At 40.3% G+C, this 19,928-nt stretch overlaps 1 protein-coding gene across 2 annotated transcripts in view; it reads left to right on the top strand.

Annotated features, from left to right (window-relative positions):
• The window catches only part of EFNA5 (ephrin A5), a 271,716-nt gene that overhangs the window by 197,199 nt on the left and 54,589 nt on the right, over nt 1-19,928 (top strand). For both annotated transcript variants that reach the window (XM_038403325.2, XM_038403324.2), the window contains exon 2: nt 19,233-19,525. In XM_038403325.2, the coding sequence (XP_038259253.1) occupies nt 19,233-19,525 (293 nt within the window). The remainder of the gene's footprint in view (nt 1-19,232; nt 19,526-19,928) is intronic.

Here is a 19,928-nt window from a genome sequence, read left to right as displayed (position 1 = left end):
AATTACTTTTATAGTGCTAACAAGGCCAATGCAATCAAGGTGGCCCATTTCCAACAGCTGACAAGAAGGTGTGAGTATAAGCAGAGGGAAAATTACTTTTTGTAGTGACCCATTCACTCTCAGTCTTTATTCAGGCCTAATTTGATGGTGTCCAGTTTGCAAATTAATTCCAGTTCTGCAGTTTCTCGTTGGAGTCTGTTTTTTAAGTTTTTTTGTTAAATAATTGCCACTTTTAAGTCTGTTATTGAGTGTCCAAGGAGATTGAAGTGTTCTACTGGTTTTTGAATGTTACAATTCTTGAGGTCTGATTTGTGTCCATTTATTCTTTTGCATAGAGACTGTCCAGTTTGGATGTATATGGCAGAGGGGCATTACTGGCACATGATGGCATATATCACATTGGTAGATGTGCAGGTGAACGAGCCCCTGATGATGTGGTTATATCCTATGATGGTGTCCCTTGAATAGATATGCGGACAGAGTTGGCAACAGGGTTTGTTGCAGGGATTGGTTCCTGGGTTAGTGTTTTTGTTTTCTGGTATGTAGTTGCTGGTGAGTATTTGCTTCAGGTTGGGGAGCTGTCTGTAAGCGAGGACGGGCCTGTCTCCCAAGATCTGTGAGAGTGAGGGATCATTCTTCAGGATAGGTTGTAGATCTTTGATGCGCTGGAGAAGTTTTAGTTGGAGGCTGTAGGTGATGGCTAGTGGCGTTCTGTTACTTTCTTTGTTGGGCCTCTCCTATAGTAGGCGACTTCTGGGTACCCTTCTGGCTCTGTCAATCTGTTTCTTCACTTCACCAGGTGGGTATTGTAGTTTTAAGAACACTTGATAGAGATCCTGTAGGTGTTTGTCTCTGTCTGAAGGATTGGAGCAAATGCCAATATATTTGAGATGAGCTACATCAAAACCCTTGATGACTCAGTGATACTTCTGTCTTCACTCACTTGCACCAGCTTAACTTTTTATAGCACACAAAAGTTTAGGTAAAAAGTATGCTGGAGATTTTTGCAATATATAGTTTGTTTGTGACAACTGCTACTTAAGAGTATCTGATTGAGCTAGGCTTGATAAAAACAATCTGTTCAACAAATTTAGCTCTCTTATGTTCACAAATTGTGAATACATTATGGATTTTACAGATTTTCCATTATTTAATATTTTTCAATAGACGTATTTGAGCTACAAATTGTCAGTGAACTGTTCACACAAGTATCCAGTTAGGTATCCAGTATTTGGAATTTGCTACTGGAGCTGTTTGACTGATCATCTAAGTCACACAGTATTCTCTTTGCTCAGTGAATAACCTAAGCTTTATAAACTCTTTCTGCCTGAAATGAATTTTATTTTGACATGAAAGCCATTTCACTTCCTGATTAAACAAACTCTGAAATGAGCCCAGAATTCTGCAAATATTCATGTAAATAAACTTTGAATATTTGCAAATGGTGAAAAATAAAAGGAGTATAAACAGGATGAATTGATATCCATTCTGATATGTCAAACTGTCTGTAAACCGACTATTCCACCAGCTCTAAGTTTAATTCAGTAAATCCCTTTATAAAGCCACTAGTTACAAGAGAAAACAGATGAACCACAAATAGATTTTTTTTAAAATGGGCATTAGCCCTGTAGCTAAGGCATGTGAAAGAAAACGAAGGAAGTGGCAGCCAATTGCACCAAGTAAGATGATCTGTAACATTTTTTTTTCCTTAGAGGCTGCAATGTTTTGGGGGTTTTTTGGTATTATCAGTGTAAACTCCATTGCATATGTCTAACATTAAAATTTGCACTAAAGTATGAATATGTTTTGAGCTTGTTCAATAGTAGAAACTGTTCCAATTACTACCGTATGTTGGAATTGCCTTCATTTTAAATACAACATATTTGCCAAACTTTCAGATTGTCCTGTCCTTAGATAAAACCATTCACTCTGTCAGTATGTTCACTTTTTCTCACTAGTAGGTGAATTGACTAAGCTAGTCAGGATGGTGGACTGATCCTGCATGTGTTCACTCACTTGTGTGGTTTTTGTCTGATGTCAACAACAATAAACATTGCATACAGGCTGAAAAACAAGCAATTCAGTATTTGGTACCTGTGGAAATAAAGGGATAATTTGTTGAATTGTTATCTGAACTGTTAAGCCCCAATTCAGGAAAACATTTAGTGGTGTTGTAACCATATTGGTCCCAGGATATTAGACAGACAAGGTGGATGAGATAATATAAATATGTATATACAAGAAACCCACAAATCACCACACTTACCTTAAGAGATCTAGTAACCACCCCAAATACGCCAAGAAATTCGTTATCTACACCGAGGCACTCAGATACCACAGAATATGCTCCACAGTGAAGGACCAGGATATTACCTTGACACACCTTAAAACTGCCTTCACCAAACCATGACAAGACACCAGAGAAGTAGATTGCATTGTGGAAGAGGCCACCCAAATACCCCTAGAGAACTTGCTTCAATATGGGGGGTAGGGGAAGCCTCTTACTGCACACCCCTAATTGTTACCTGTCATCCCACTCTGGAACCCATATGGGGTGTCAGTAAACCATTACAACCCATATTTGATTGGGATCACATCCTGAAAGAAATCTTTCCCAAACCCCCTTTTCTGGCCATTAAACAACGCCCCCCACAAGGTCCTCACAGATCAGGACACACCAAATCAAAGCAGCACCAGTCCCTGCCATAACATGCAAAACTTGCAGACATATCTCCACTGCTACAATGATCAATACCCTCCCATAATACGCATTTTAAGATCCATGGGTCCTACATCATTCAGTCCCGGTCTATATTATCAAATTAGGTCAGTATAACTATTTCACTCAAGTTTGTGGAAAAATCTACATCCCTCAGCAATGCAGTTAAATTGACCTAACCCCCCAGTGTAGATAGCACTAGGTTGATGGGAGACTTTTCCTGTCAACTTAGCTACCACCTCTCAGGGAGGTGGAGTATCTAAGCCGATGGGAGAAGCCCTCCTGTTAGTGTAGGTAGTGTCTTTATTGAAGGGCTACAGCATCACAACTGTGCCATTGCAGCATTTTAAGCATAGATAAGCCCAAAGTGCACTAACTGCCTCAATAACAGCTATGTTGGTGAAACGAGATAATCACTATGCTCTTGAATGAACTCATGCAGAGAAATGATAAAGACAAAAACACAATATCACCCATGAAAAGGACACTTTTCACAAAGTTATTACTCTGTCTGACCTCTCTGTCCTTGTCCTCAAAGGAAACTTGCACAACAGATTCAGAAGGTCTAACTCTGCTAGACACCAAAAATCATGGACTTAATAAAGACACTGGCTTTATGGATCATTACAACAGTTTTTAAGCCACTAACCTGCCTTTGTTCTACAGCTGTAGAGATGTTAACTGCCCACTTCACCTTGAATAGTCTCTTGCAACATATGTTAACTTCTTGTCCTTGTCTGTTCCACCCTTGTATTTAGCTATGACACTCTCAGTACCTTTCCCAGACCTGAAGAAGAGCTCTGTGTAAGCTTAAACGAATAAAACTTATTACCTTCCCTCTGCCCTTCTGTTTCCCCCCTCCACCCTGGTCTCTTTAAAAATGTACTTAAGTCCCATGCATACGGACAGTCCTGCATAGGGCTACTTTCCAGAATTGGGGCCTTAATAGATAGATAGATAGCTTTAACCTTTAGCCCTTTTTTAAAACTGTGGTTAGTTGTAGCCTCCACAGCTTTGAACCAATGTGTCAGGCTTTATTAGTTATTATAATTTAAATAGAAATCTATTTCATTGCAGTATTAGCAAGATCATTCTTTTGTCTAGTGACAATGTCCTATAAATTGTTTCAAATACATCAGAATTTCAGTATTTGAACATGTTAAGATGTGAATAAGTGAAAATTCCAAAACTAAAGAGCAAAAGGTGCTTATTCATAAATGAATAAATAGTTTGAAACAGAAACAAAATAGCCAGTGGTATGGTGATGGAACAACTCAGTTCCCATAGCTCAGTGGAAACAATACATTGCTCTAACTAATGGCAACAATTTTCCATTTGACAGATTTGTCTGTGTTTCAGAATTACAAAGGTGTGTTTTTTAGGATTTAGAAGAAACTGTTTTTCTGCTCTGGAATGATCAGAAAAAATAGATGCCCAGGAATAGTATAGAATGATGGAATCAAAACGAACAGGATTGGGGTTTTTTTTGGTTTTTTTTTTTAATGATTTTAACCAATGTTGTTCCCCTGACATAAAAACTAAGTAGTATATAAAATTCTTCTTAAATTTTCATCATAATAAACTCAAATTTACTGGTGAAATAATTAATCATTTAAAGTAAATTGCTTGCCTCACTGATGGGACATGCAGGTATCTAGTGTGCATAATAACAAAAAGGTTTTCAGTATATTTCCCTTTACAGAAGAAATGAAAACTTAGGGAAATAAAGAAAATGACCTCCATCTGCTCAGCATACTGTCTGCAAATTTGGTGAAGGCCAAGGCCTTAAATTACCATTTGCTTTTGGAAGCCTGGATGGCATAATTTCCTTCCTAAAGCCTTTGGAATAGGAGGAGATTTATCATTCAAAGGAGTGCTCTACAGATGTTTCTTGCTGTCATTGTTTTGTAGTGGGGAGCAGGTGTAAAACAGGTTTGATTTTGTGTGCTGCACCATAAAAATTCCCACAGCAGGAGTTATGGGGCATAGATAACTTCCCAAGAACCTTAGAAATTGAGACAATCTGCAGAATTGAGAATAAGAGGATTGTGCTATTAATCCAACATGTTTGACTGATTGATTGTAAGGTATGCACATGTATGGGCATTATATAAAGAGAACAATGGACGAATAATCTCCCTTGTCCATGAAGTACATTACAAATAAAGGTAAACTAAAGTACTCACACTGTTTTTATCCCATTGTAGTCAGTGGGAGTTTGACTGAGTTTGGATCAGAGGATTTGATCAAAAATAAGGAAAACCTGGAATCCCCATTTTGCCTCAGCTCATATTATGCAAATGTATTAGATCTGAGGATTTCCCTGATGTAGTAGTTAGTTTCCTGTCACATTGTATAGCTTACATTCTCTGATTTGATCCTCTCACTTGTATAGATCCTGATTCACAAAACCATCTGTATTCAGGACAGCACTTCACCATTTGCATTAACTTTAAGCACTTGTTAAAGCCCATTGAAAATTGCTTGAAACAAGGATCATGCTACCATTCAGTTGTTGAGATCCTACAGGATATTTTGCAAATAATTGTGAAAGCGCTACCCGTATTGTATTTTAAGATACATAGGTCTTGAAATAACTGTTTTTCCTTCACAGTAACAATATTTTAAGTATGTTACCAAAATTGTTTAGTCCCAGAAGTGAAAGTAGTGTACCCAAGACTAACAAAATACAAGGAAAGTGTCCATAACTGAGTTGTCCGGTCGCACCTTAAACACTTACAGATTTATTTGGGCCTAAGCTTTTGTAGGTAATGCATCTGGAGAAGTGGGGTTTTTATCCACAAAAGTTTAGGCCCAAATAAATCTGTTAGTCTTTGAGGTGCCACCAGATTCCTTGTTGTTTTTGTGGATACAGACTAACATGGCTACCCCTCTGATACTTCATAATTGAGTTGGAAATTAACAATATATTTAACTTTCCTAGAAAAGGTGACATACGTATTCTGTATTTTTGCAGCACCCTCCCATAGACTCTAAATGATAGACTAAGGAAGAGAGCTTATATTATACATTGCTTTTTGGGTGTTCATGTTGCTGCTTGAATGGAACCAGGCTGGATCATTTGTGGTGTTAGGTGTTGCTATTAAAAAGTGGTTTTTCATCTTACTGCACTTGGTTATAGGATGTGGCATTGACATCATGTAGGTGAAAAGTTGTGAAATTATGGCAGTACATAAGTTTGTTAAACATGAAAATAAGGGGATTTTTTTGTGAACAATGTATAACTTTTGTATTTGCCGATAAGGAAATTAATAGTTAATGTGATCCAGCTAACTTTTATCAATCCTAGTAGCATTTTAAAAAAATTCTTAATTGATCGTTAAACACTTAAAATAAAAGTTTATTAATCACTTCAGAGATTAATTATAAGAAGATGTATAAACAGTTGGAACTTTTTATACTCCTGGTAACTATATTTGCTTAAATATAAATTCATTGTTATTTACTCTCCAAGGCTTCAGCTGATATAAATCGACATAGCTATTTTCCCAAAAAGTATTGAAATCAATGGAGCTATGCCGATTTACACCAGCTGGCTCTAATTCTTTAGTCTGACTTTAATATATCAGTGGGAATATTTGTTTGCAAAGATGACCTGCATTAGTGTCAGTGAACTATTTATTCTGTACTCCTCAAGATGGAAATTGACTCCACTTTGTGTATATCAATCACATTGTAGGTCAACCCGCCTGTCGTGCAAGTGTTCTTTCTTTGGCTTTGAGTGTGAAAAACAAGACCTTTCGGCAAATGGGGCATTGTTCTCCATATCCATTAATAGATGTCAGTGCATGCCTCAGGCAGGATTAATCAATACGAATCATGGAATCACATTCTATCAAGCCTGATAGACTGCAGCTTCTAGGTTAGACACATGGTCAACATATGTTATTATGCAGTGCAAATCTGGACTGTTTAACAATAACTTATAATTATTAGTGCCCTGTATTTGCCCAGTTTAATTTAAAACCCTCCTCAATGTTAACTTTGAATGGGGGAATTCTGCCCCCTAATCTCAGCTGATCCTAAAGCATGCATGTTAGTGTGCCTGAAAACTGAGACGCAGACCATGATGTTCATTTAAAAAAAAATAAATCTGCCAGTTAATAAACAGGTTTGTTGAAATGGCCTAGGTGGGACATGAATATTGATGTGGATCTTGTGTTTGCAAGTAAGTTTGTATTACACATACTATAAAAGGAAAACCTTGAATATCTGCAGGGGAGTGAGTGTGACTGAGAGGATATTGTGAGTGGTGAGTATTTTGAAGGCAATGTATAGAAATGTGTGGATGTTAATTATCAGCTTCACATTCCACCGCAGATAAATTGGAATAAATGTTGAGTGCCAGGCCATGAGTACCATTACTGGATAGAACTAATATGAACAAAAGTAATTGGGAAATCCACATGAGCACATGTCCACAAATCAACCTAGCAAAGAGGCTGGCATTGTCTCAGGCATTATGGTTCCACAATCTAGATAAAGACTCTGTTTGGAAACCCAGACTGACTTGAGTGTCTGCTTTGGTGTGGTACCCTGCAGTTTGTGTGACTCAGGTCATCAGCACTGAAGTTTAATCTGTAAATCTACGGGTATGTCTACACTATGAAATTAGGTTCATTTTATAGAACTCGATCTTTAAAAATCAATTTTATACAGTCGATTGCGTATGTCCCCACTAAGCACATTAAGTCAGTGGAGTGGGTCCTCAATACCGTGGCTAGCGTCAACTCACAATGTCAAGTCAAAACATTGTCGCAGGTGATTTTGGGAACATGTTGTCAGTCTCCCCTCCCTCCTTCCTTAAAAGCAACAGCAGACAATTGTTTTGCATCTTTTTTCCTGGGTTACCCATGCAGATGCCATAGCACAACAAGCATAGAGCCCACTCAGCTCACCGCTGCTGTTGTGAGCATTGTAAATACCTTGCGCATTATCCTGCAGTATGTGCAGTACCTGGATAAGAGACGCCAGCACGAGAACGATTACGAGGAGGACATGGGCACACATGTTCCTGAAAGCACGGGCTGTGGCAATTGAGACATCATGATGGCAGTAGGGCTGGTTGATACTGTTAAACGCCAATTCTGGGCCCGGCAAACAAGCACAGACTGGTGGGACCTCATAGTGTTGCAGGTATGGGATGATTCACAGTGGCTGCGAAACTTTCACATGCATAAGGCCACTTTCCTTGAACTTTGTGAGTTGCTTTCCCCCACCCTGAAGCGCAGGAATACCAAGATGAGAGCTGCCCTGACAGTTGAGAAGCGAGTGGCGATAGCCCTGTGGAAGCTTGCAACGCCTGGCTTCTACCTGTCAGTCGGGAATCAATTTGGAGTGGGCAAATCTACTGTGGGGACTGCTGTGATCCAAGTAGCCAAGGTAATCACTGACGTTCTGTTATCAAGAGTAGTGACTCTGGGAAATGAGCAAGTCATACTGGATGGCTTTGCTGCAATGGGGTTCCCAAAGCGTGGTGGGGCAATAGATGGAATGTATATCCCTATCTTGGTACCAGACCACCTTGCCAACCAGTATGTAAACCACAACGGATACTTCTCAATGGTGCTGCAAGCACTGGTGGGTCACAAGGGCCGTTTCACTGACATCAAGGTGAGATGACCAGGAAAGGTGGATGATGCTCGCATCTTTAGGAACTCCGGGCTGTTTGAGCAGCTGCAAGAAGGGACTTACTTTCCAGACCAGAAAATTACCATTGGAGATATTGAAATGCCAATATTTATCCTTGGGGACCCAGCCTACCCCTTGCTTCCATGGCTCATGAAGCCATACACAGGCAGCCTGGACAGTAGTAAGGAACAGTTTAACTATTGGCTGAGCAAGTGCAGAACGGTGGTAGAATGTGCCTTTGGACGTTTAAAAGTTCGCTGGCGCTGTTTGCTGACTAGGTTAGACCTCTGCGCCACCAACATTCTTATTATTATTGCTGCTTGCTGTGTGCTCTGTAATATCTGTGAGAGTAAGGGGGAGACATCTATGGCACGGTGGAATGTTGAGGCAAATCGTCTGGTGGCTGATTTTGAGCAGCCAGACACCAGGGCGATTATAAAGGCACAGGTAGGCGCGCTGCGCATCAGAGAGGCTTTGAAAACCAGTTTCATGATTGGCCAGGCTACAGTGTGACAGTTGTGTGTGTTTCTCCTTTCTGCAAACCTACCCCCTTTGTTGATTTTAATTCCCTGTAAGCCAACCACCCTCCCCCCTTCGATCACAGCTGGCAAAGGAAATAAAGTAACTATTGTTTTGAAACCATGCATTCTTTCTTTCTTAACTTAAAAAAATTGAGATAAGTGACAAGATAGCCTGGGTGGGGTGGGGGAGGAGGGAAGGACAAGGCCACATTCATAGATTCATAGATACTAAGGTCAGAAGGGACCATTCTGATCATCTAGTCCGACCTGCACAGCGCAGGCCACAGAATCTCACCCACCCACTCCTATGAAAAACCTCACATTGCTTATTGTAGCCACACTACAAATCAAAACTGTTAGAATGACAGCCTTCTGTTGCTTGGGCCATCCTCTGGAGTGGAGTGGCTGGGTGCCTGGAGCCTCCTCCCGCCCTCCCCCCCCCCCGCATTCGTGGGCGTCTGGGTGAGGAGAATATGGAAGCTGGGGGGGAGGCCAGGCATTTATACAATGGATGCAACGGGCGTCTGCTCTTGCTGGCTTTCCTACAGCTCCACCAGATGCCTCATCATGTCCATTAGCTCCCACATTAGCCTCAGCATTGCCTCCTGCTTCTGCTCATCGCAGTCACTTAAAGCTTTCCTGGCCTCTGCCACTGAATGCCTCGTAAGCTGTGCCCTATCAGATTCTGGCGGGGACTGCATGGTCACCTGTGCTGCATGTGCTCGGAAGACGTGTCATCGCGAGTGCATTTTTTTCGCCTTCTAATCTGCAATAACCTCAGAGACGGAGATGACAGGGAGAGCATAGAAACATTTGCAGCTGTGGGGGTATAAAAAGGGAGCATAAAATTTAAGATGATACATTTCTGAGAACAAAAGGGAGACTCTTTCACAGTGAATCAAGCAATTCACACTAGACAGCACATGTGCTTTAGGTACAAGGTTGCAGTTTGCCTTTTATATTGACCGCTTGCTGGTATGGTGACACATGACACACGGTTGGGCAACAGAATTAAGTTTCCAGGCAGCCATGGTAAGCCAAAGGGTATGCGGGATTGGCTTCTTACGCCTTCAGAACATATGGGAATGGTTTCAAACCGCAGTGCCCCCCTTTTCCCATAGCAAGCAATGCCAGTTGGGTTTCGCATCTAAAAGGAGATGCTGCAGTTTTCAGGTGGATGTGCAGCACGCACCTCCCCCCACCCCACCGCGTGGCTATTCTCTGGGATGATCCCTTCACCCTTCCCCCCACTGCGTGGCTATTCTCCCTTTTAGCCAAGCACAAACAGCCCAGCATGAATGGGGTCCTTTTAATGTTCCCTTACAAAAATTCCCCTATTTCAACCAGGTGACAATGAATGACCTTACTGTCCTGAGGCTTACACAGAAAGATCTAGACCGAATGTTGCTTGAATGTGACCAAAACCCAGGACCATTTGCTGACATGCTTTGTGCTGCAATGATTCCAGACTACTTGCTACTGGCTTGGCGTGGTAAAGTGTCCTACTGTGGAGGACGAAATAAGGCAGCCCTCCACAGAAACCTTCTGCAAAGGCTTTCAGAGTACCTCTAAGAGAGCTTCATGGAGATGTCCCTGGAGGATTCCTGCTCCATCCTCAGACACGTTAACAGACTTTTCCAGTAGCTATACTGGCTGTGAATGCATCCCAATTCTTCAGGGAAAATCAAATATTAAACACTATTGCTTTTAAACCCTGTACTGTAGTTAACAAATGTGCCCTCACCAGAGGTGCCTTCTCCGGCTTCAGGGTTGGGGATCCCGCCTTGGGAGGGTATTGGCTCCAGGGTGATGAAAAGGTCCTGGCTGCCAGGGAGAACAGATTCACCGCTTGCTTGCTGCGCATTCTCCTCCTCCTTCTCCCTGTTATGTGAGACTCCCCCCTTGCAGGTGTCCACGGACAGTGGTGGGGAAGTGGTAGGGTCCCCCATAGAATGACATGCAGCTGATCATAGAAGCGGCATGTATGGGGCTCTGACCCGAAGCGACTGTTTGCCTCCTTTGTCTTTTGGTAGGCTTGCCTGAGCTCCTTAACTTTCATGCAGTACTGCTGTGTGTCCATGTGGTAGCCTCTCTCCACCATGCCCTGTGCAATTTTGGCATATATATTAGCATTTCTTCTTTTTGATTGGAGTTCAGCCTGCACACATTCTTCTCCCCATACAGCAATCAGATCCAGTGTCTCCCGTTTGCTCCATGCTAGAGCTCGTTTGTGATTCTGGCGGGGACTGCATGGTCACCTGTGCTGCTGAGCTCGCCATGCTGACCAAACAGGAAGTGAAATTCAAAATTTCCTGGGGCTTTTCCTGTGTACCTGGCTAGTGCATCGGAGTTCAAAGTGCTGTCCAGAGTAGTCACATTGGAGCACTTTGGGATAGCTCCCGGAGGCCAATACTGTCAAATTGTGTCTGCACTACCCAAATTCGACCCAGCAAGGTTGATTTTAGCAGCACTCCCAGACCAAAGTCAATGTGAAGAGCCATTTAGGTCGACGGAATGGGGTTGGTTATGTGGATGCATTCATTTTAAAATAGACCTAATTTGGCTAAATTCAACCTAACCCCGTAGTATAGAACAGGGCTAAATAACCCCTTTGACAGAATAACAACACCTCCTCTACCCTCCCTTCCTCCTTCCCGCTCCATCTGGCTCAGTAAGTTAAATGCCCACAGCAATGAAAAAATCAATAAACAGGTAGAGGCTGCAGCTTCAGGGATTAAAGCTGTCAGAACGGGAAGAAACTGAGGATGGGAGTCTGACCTCTTTGGGATCCATTCTGACATTCCACACAGCATGAGGGTGTCCCTCTTCACTCTCCTGCTTTATTGTCCTCATGTCTTGGCATGACTGTGCCACTGAAGCCCCACAGACCAGACAAGTGCTTCGCTTCACAGGCTTTAACAGAACAAAAATTCTTAGAGATGAAAAAGAGGGCATGTGTGTTTACTTTGAACCAAAGTTCTTTTTCAGATGCAGACTTTGAGAGAGGACGGTGTTGTTAAAAGGAATGAAAAATGTCCACATCATCAATAGGCAGTGTGGAAAGGCTGTGAAGTTAAGTGGGTAAAGGTGTTGCAGGACTTGAGCATTCCTAGTGCACTCAGATTTATAGGTGGGAAATAAATGTTGATTTTTGTTTCCCCCTCCCTCTGATGTTTTCTTAGGAAAGAGCAATTAGTTTCTATTTTTTATGATTGCATTATCATTACATATATATCTTTTTGCAGAGCTGGCTATAAAAAGACAATATAGGACCCAGCTGTACAAATAAACATAGTTATGAGTGTGAGGAGGCTATATTAATAGTAAATGGAGCAGACACATTTTTGCTTAGTTAATAAACAGCTTTTAAAAAGAAGTCCGGTGCCATTGGTAGTTGCTTTAATGTAGCCATAGTTTCATATGCAGCACTGAGACTGGGAAAGTTTTTTGAGAGCTTAGTGCTTTTAATGGAATTTGCATAGAATATGCTATCTGAAGACATTATACTTATACATAAGAGGAAACAAAATAGGATATATTACTTTTCTGCTCAAATTCACCCCTTTCTCTTTTATTTAATGGTGTCTCAGATGTAATGCCACAAATACAAACCTCATCCTGCTGACTATAGTTTTCTCAGTGTGGAGGGTCAGTTTCAACCCTCAGGACTGCTCAGTTTAAATGTGTTCCTTTGATTAAAAGCCAAAAGTCGAGTTAGCTTTGCTCTCCTCTTTCTTCCCACTCCCCGTCTCTTTAAATAAGTTGTCTGTCAGTTTTAGCATGTAGCATAATGTTCCATATATGTTGGCAGTTTATCAGAAGGATAAACTTGCTGTTTAACAAAAAAATAAAATGTCTACAATGAACAGAGCAATTGATAACCAGGGGGAAGAGGATGAATTCCAAAGGGAAGGCAAACTATATAAACTGGCCCTGTGCTCTTGAAGTCCAGCTTAATGCTATTCTGTTCTGTACCATGCCACTGTGCTTTCTCGTCTTTCCCCCATTCCAAGGAACTCCCCATTCCATATTTTGCTGCCAGTGCGGGAAGGCAGCAGGAATAAGAGGTGAAGTTAGGTCCCTGGCACATTTGTACAAAGTGAAAAGGCAGGAAGACTGTATCAGTTTTACTGCGAAGGCGATAGATTGTTGTAGTCTGTTGTAAAACAGTAATTTGAAGTCTGATGAACTTTCAAGTGCAGGGACTGGATTCTGCTCAGCTGCGTAATTGTGATGGAAATGGGCCAATGAAAGTAGAGGCTTGGGCACAATCTTTTGGGTGCCTGTCTTCTCACAGAAGCCTCACAATTGCAGAGCAGCTTTAGCTGAATGCATGTGACCATGTCTTAATTTGATCAGCTGCATCATAGCAAAGACATGTAATTATCATAATCTAACAATTAGTCTGACATCCTTTCCCAGTGTTTAATTACCCCCGATAAATGATAATTTAATAGAGGACTTAATGACAATAAGTTGCACTTTGCTTCATGTACTTAAGTTGCCTCTTTGTCTAGGCATGATTTTGTGGCATTGCTTGAAGAACAGTCTTGATGGTCATTTCCCCTGTTCGTTCTGTCAGTCATTATTTTGTCTCCTAATATTTTTTTCTCATAATATTTGAACTTCTCCTAACTTGTGAAATTGTAACATATAGGACCAAAAGATCATGGTAAAATCTTCTTTATTACTTTCATTTTTGTTTGTTTGCTTTCTGAGGTTGGGAATACACTTTTAGATGCCCTAAAATGTCACTTATTTTATTATACACACTTTTCTTAGCATCTGGAAAATGCTGAATATTCTTCTGGTTTGAATGGAGCTGAAATTAAAAAAGCTCTTTGATTACTTCATTGTTTGTGCATCAGAATTAGTTATGATGTCAGCACAGCTATATGAACAGAGTTTATTAAATGTTGTGACAAAGCCATTAAAGGCAGCAGAAAAGCATTAATGGGTGCCACAAAAATAGCAGCTCTAAAATAAATTCACAGCAATAAAATTATATTATTAACCCCTGAAGTTATTAGCAAGCATGAAACCTTCCCCATCACATTATAGAAATTTTAAGGTAGATCAAATATGGGTCTTGGGGGGACTGTTTAAAAGAACAAAGAATAAATAGACATAGGTTTTCCTGTTATGAGTTACCATGCTTCCACCAGAATTCAATGGAAGTAGGAGTTTAATTTTGGATGTTAAAAGGCTTTGAATAAATCTGTTTCTTATGAGTTGATTAAGCCACTGATAATGTGTTGATTGTGTCATTATAAGTAGTACAGCACACCTGTAAAAGGGATCAGTGCTGCTTAGGGTAGATACATACATCAAATACATCTGAAGGACATCAAAACATTGTCATAGTAGACATCAATATCTCTTCAAAAAGGATTTAATTTTGCCTGAGATTGTACTGTATTATTTCATACAGAAATACCCAAATGTACATTCAACTCTCAAAACAAAAACCTTCTACTGTTTTGTTTCTGACAAAGCCCAGTTAGTTCATTCATTTCATCTTTCTTTCTTTTCCACTCTCCTGTTAAATTTATGTTAAGAATTTGTTGGTTCATTGAGCCTGATTCACTGTTGCCCTGCACTTTGTGTCATCAGTAACACTAGGACAAATGGGTGTTTTAATCTTCTGATTTGGTAACATCCACTTTGCATAAGTAACAGAGAATCAGGGCCACCATCTGCAATTGACTACTCCTGGGGCTATAATCAAGACTAGAATTTCAACATTCATGAACTAAATTCCTGTTAAAATTAAAGACCTTTCATCCATTTGAGAGAACAAATTCCTCTGAGTGAAGGAAGGGATGATACTACAGAAGGAGGTGTTTCCTGTGCACTCAGTTTGAAATACAGGAGCTGCCAGTAGAATATGTACTTAAGAAAGGATATGACTGATATAATTTGTATGCGAGAAGCAACAAGCAAAAGCTAATGCAGTTTTTTATTCATCTATATGATAATGGGCAATTAATGTCAGTTGCGCTATTTTTTAAACCAGGTTTTTACATTGTTTATTTAAAGAAGGAAAGAACGAAAAGAAAGTGAAGTAAAGCAGCATGCAAAATATTATTTCAGTCTAAATATCTAGTTAAATAAATCATTTCTTATTTCAGTAGCCAATAAAGTTATTACATTCAAGATGAGGCTTGCATATGCTTCGGAATTTATAATTGTGAAAAAATGCATGTGCAGAGACTGTGTGCTTGAATTTGCATTAATGGATAAGCAGGCACCAGAATTAGGTTCAAAAGATTTTTGTCATCATGATGTTTGTCATTTAAATTGTCATGCAGCTTTTTCACCATGTCCTGAATTCCTAGTGTTGAGGATTACAAAAACAAAAACAGGAGGCATCTGAGAAATGAAGTATCCTTTTGTCTGTTGTTTCTCCCAACTATTCTATAGTGGTATCAGCATAAGTTTTGTGTAATGATCTGGTATGTGTAGGTTATGGAGAAATTTTGGGTTGGAAGGTACTTAACTATCTGTTTTTGTGTGTCTAATGCCTCTTCCACCTTACAACCTATTAGCCAATTCAGTAGTATGTAAGTTTCCATGGCACTGAATGAATGTTACGAGACAGAAAATAAAGGTTAATTGTTTGAAGGATAGACATGTTTTGCTGTGTGTAAGAGAAAGCATAAAAAGAAAATTGGCATTATCGACAAAAGGAATATTTGCAGAACCCTCCTGGCTGCAGGGTCCACCTTCCCCCTCTTTTCCCTCCCCGCTGGCTGCTTTCTCCTTAATCTAGCTCCAGATCCTGTCTTGGGTCTGTGACCATGAACCTCTCCCCTACGACCTCTAATTGGGTACGGGGGTCTACATGAGTGGATCCCAATGCAGGATCAGGGCTGACGTAAGGAAAAGTAATAGAACATCTCTGGTTTGGGGAGAGACAGTAGGAGAGCATAAGGTTTACATTCTGAGCTGAAAGGAACAACAGAAGTGGGGGAGGAGGAAGATGCTTGTTATGACATAAACACAGGCTGCTGTTTTTCTCATCATTTCTCAAAACATATTTGTAAACTAATTCCACCCCCCCTCTCTGTGTTGCCGCGTTCTACAAGCAGTTGGCTAACAGGAGCTGATATATGCTTTTATTTAAAGCCAAAGCTTTGTCTCACTCTATTGGTTTTACACTAATAATATTAGGTTTAAAGCTGGTAACTGTCAAATATATTCCCTTTGGATTCAGTTTAGGGTGCTTTAGGGGCAGTTTCATCTTCTAGTTTTTAGCCAGTTACTAATCAGCATACTTAACTTTTTAATACAAGAAGTGTCCTTTCTCTTTTTGTTTTCCCTTTCTGAGCATAATATGGCAATTGAAGAAGGTAGAATGTAGTCTTAATATACTCTGATAGGCATGTTGGAAATTATGTAACTTCTTTGGTAAATATAAAATAAGTTTTGAAAATCTAGTGAGCCTCTGTTCCACTTAGCTTGGACTCACATTAACTTGGTTACTGGATCCCTCAGAACATTACAGGAGAGGGAATAAATGTCCTGTCTGCTTCCTTCCTCTCTAATATCCATTCTGTCTCCTTTCGGTATTGCTGTTACTATATTTATGGAGTTGCTTGATAAAATATCTGGTATATGTTTTCCCTGAAGCAGGTTCACTGCTGAGCCAGCAATATCAGCTAAAGACCAATTTACATCACTTTAAATATGCACCATCTTCTTACTTTTTCAGACATTTAAATGTGAATGCTTTTTGGTGATAGAAAATGATTATGGAATGAAAGTACAGACACTGTAGGGAAAAGTGATTAAAAAAACACCAAGATGAAAAAAATGACTTCAGCTGCAAATATGCTTTGCAGTTGGTGTTTCCTTCAAGGCTTTCTGTTTCCAGCTGTCTATATTAGTGACATGGGAGTAAACTGAAGAGTTTGAAGAAGACCATATGGTCCATGACTTGTAGATGTAGAAGGAAGTTCAGCCAGGGCTTAATTTTTGCCGGGCCTGAGCCTGACCTCCTCTAGGCTTGGCAGTTAATGGCCCTGGCACCTCTGGGCTCCCATCCAGCAGCCGCTGCTCTCCAGCCACCGAGCTCTGAAAGCAGCACTGGAATACACTATACCATGCCACCCTTCTGCACTGCTGCTGATAGCTGCGCTGCCTTCTGAGCTGGATACCCAACCAGCAGCTACTGCTCTTTGGCCACCCAGCTTGAGCCCCAGCACCTCTTTCATTACAAATTAAGCACTGAGGTCATCTCTGTTAAAAAGTAATGGTCGAGGAGAAAAGTTAGGTCATGAATTTTTGTTGTTGTTGTTCAAAGGAATAAAATGGAAGGACACCACTAGAAAGGGATTGGACAATTTCAACATGTATAATATTAGGTGGAGCAGCTCTTTCATTCCCAGTAGAGATGAAGTTTAGATCACAGATTTTTTATTAGTCTATCTCTTTATTTATATGATACCCATTACCATAGCCTTAGTTCTTAAGCACAATAGCTCTCATCCCTAAACCATAATTGTCCCTCTCTATTTGGGAGAGGTCTAGTACCAAGGAACCTGGTGAATAACAGTGCAGGAAAGTTTGCAGTGTCTGCATGTGTATCCCACACACCTTCTGGTTGTGGTGGTCTGTCCCATCTAGTGGCACTGAGACCACTTAAGGAGAGAGATAAAATGAGTCAGCTCTACAGCTTACCTAACAGTCAGTTGGCTTTTAGCTCATGCAGTAGAGGCTCATGCATTAAGCTCCAGAGTTCCCTGGTTTGATCCCACCCACTGACAACTGGGGTCTGTTGATGTTACACATGTGCAATAATTAAAGCCAGGTAGGGCACATACTCACTCTTCTTTAGTAATTAAAAATGGAATTTTAGAACAACTATAAATAAGGAGATTGTTGGGGAAATTGGGTTTCTGTATACACACAAGATATCCCTGTTTGTAACCTCTAGGATACAACTAATAATTTTAAATGAGTTTTTGTTTGAAATGACTGTAGTTCAAAAAGACTTTCTCGTATGACAGGAGGAAACCACAGGGCTGTGCGTTGGCAAGAATTCTACAGCTATATCAGGCTTTTTCCTTTAAAAATCTATTATTGAAGCAAAATTAGTGTAGGAATATGAAAATGTATAGTTTGCTCTGAATATTTCCTTGGAGGACCAGCAGATCATTGCTTTTCTCTGAAATTAGGTAGAAGGACCCAGGTGACAGATTTCAAGCCCGTCAGGTATTTAAAATATGCCCTTCAACTGAAAAGAAGTATTATAGTTAAACCTGTCATTATCCCTTTATCATTCTGTGGTGCACTTGACAACTGTAGCAGTCAAAGAAAGTAGCCACAAGTAGTGATGAGCAGTCAGCCTGAAGTGGAATGGATCAATGTTTGGTTGCACGAATTGCCCTAGGAGAAGTTCACATCCATTGACAGACTTACAGATGTTCGATTATGGAATCTTTAAATGTATCAGGGTGGGCTCACGTGAAGGTGTTGAATTCCTTCTCATAGTTTCTTCCACAAATCATGCCAGGCATTAGAAAGTCAAAGTAAGTGACACTTGCTAAACCTCCTCCTTTCAATGTCTAAAGAATCTTCAGTAATAATAATATAAAGGAGTGCATCTGGGCCACTGCCTTACACTACATTTCTCATCTGGCTCTCATTCAGAACTGTCAGGTTAGGCTGAGTGCTGATAATTCATATCCCAGAATGCTTTTATCTGAATGTAGCAATATGTCCTCTGTGTACTTTGGCAGCGGAGTTACACTGCTTTTCAAATATCTTTAAAAAGCAATCCAGGCTTTTCTTCCATCTTGACAAAGTGTTGCCAGTAATGAAGAAAAAAGTAAACGTAGTTGTGCTACTGTAGTCAATTTAAGTATTTTTAGCCAAATCAGCTTGCAGCACATAAGTGATTACTGCTGGATTGGTGATTTTGTGTGTGTCTGTGTTGATGTGTATAGTGAGACTGATTTGGTGAACCTAGTGCATTTTCTTTCTTTTCCTCTTTTTGCTTAATTTTAAATTTAAAAAAAAACCTGTTCAGAAAACCACAGGAGAAAATACACTTTAACTTAGTGTATCTTAGCAAGAAGATAATTCTACATGCTGAAGGAATAAAAGTGTGAATGATCATGGTACTGCATAAGGAGGTGCTACTCTGCTGATGTCAACAGAGTAGCATCCATTTACACCAGAAGTGAATTTGGCCAGGATTATTTTGAAAAGTGAATGATGTGGCTGAAGTGAAATGACGTGGAAGTAATGACATTATCATTCTCGAAAGAGAAAATCTGTAACTAAGTATCCTGAGTTAACTCTATCTTTTGTCTTCGTGTTTCATTTAATTATAGATTCCAGAGGGGTGACTACCACATTGATGTCTGCATCAATGATTATTTGGATGTGTTCTGCCCTCACTATGAGGATTCAGTGCCAGAAGATAAGACTGAACGCTACATTCTTTACATGGTGAACTTCGATGGCTACAGCTCCTGCGATCACACCTCCAAAGGATTCAAGAGGTGGGAATGTAATCGGCCTCATTCCCCGAATGGACCACTGAAGTTCTCAGAAAAATTCCAGCTCTTCACACCTTTCTCACTAGGATTTGAGTTCAGGCCAGGCCGGGAATATTTCTACATCTGTGAGTATCTGGAGATTTGTCATTGTTGCATAGCAGCTGTAAGAAACCAGGCTAACTTTTTCACCTATGTTTTATGGAGCTGCAAAGGACCAACCTATATGTGCGGCAGATGTCTCTTAGTAAATGCAGACTTCAGGATCCCCAGATTCATTAGCTGGGAATCTAGACTAAAAGCAGTTTCTTTTCCCCACATGAAATAGCATGTCAGCCTGTTCAATGAACCTTTGCTGATGTTTAAAGCTAGAGATACTACTGTAGTTTTTCAAACATTCTAAAAATTCTCAGGAGAAAATAATTAACTTTGTATACATAAGTCCCTAACTGTTCTTCTTTGTGTGGCTGAAATACCCCTATCATCATCATTGTCATCATCAGAGGGGAAATGCTGTATACCCTGAAGATG

The sequence above is a fragment of the Dermochelys coriacea genome, chromosome 5, assembly GCF_009764565.3.
Source record: "Dermochelys coriacea isolate rDerCor1 chromosome 5, rDerCor1.pri.v4, whole genome shotgun sequence".
Taxonomy (NCBI): domain Eukaryota; kingdom Metazoa; phylum Chordata; order Testudines; family Dermochelyidae; genus Dermochelys; species Dermochelys coriacea.
The sequence above is the reverse complement of the archived record's forward strand: the minus strand, read 5'-3'. Positions and strand labels throughout refer to the sequence as shown.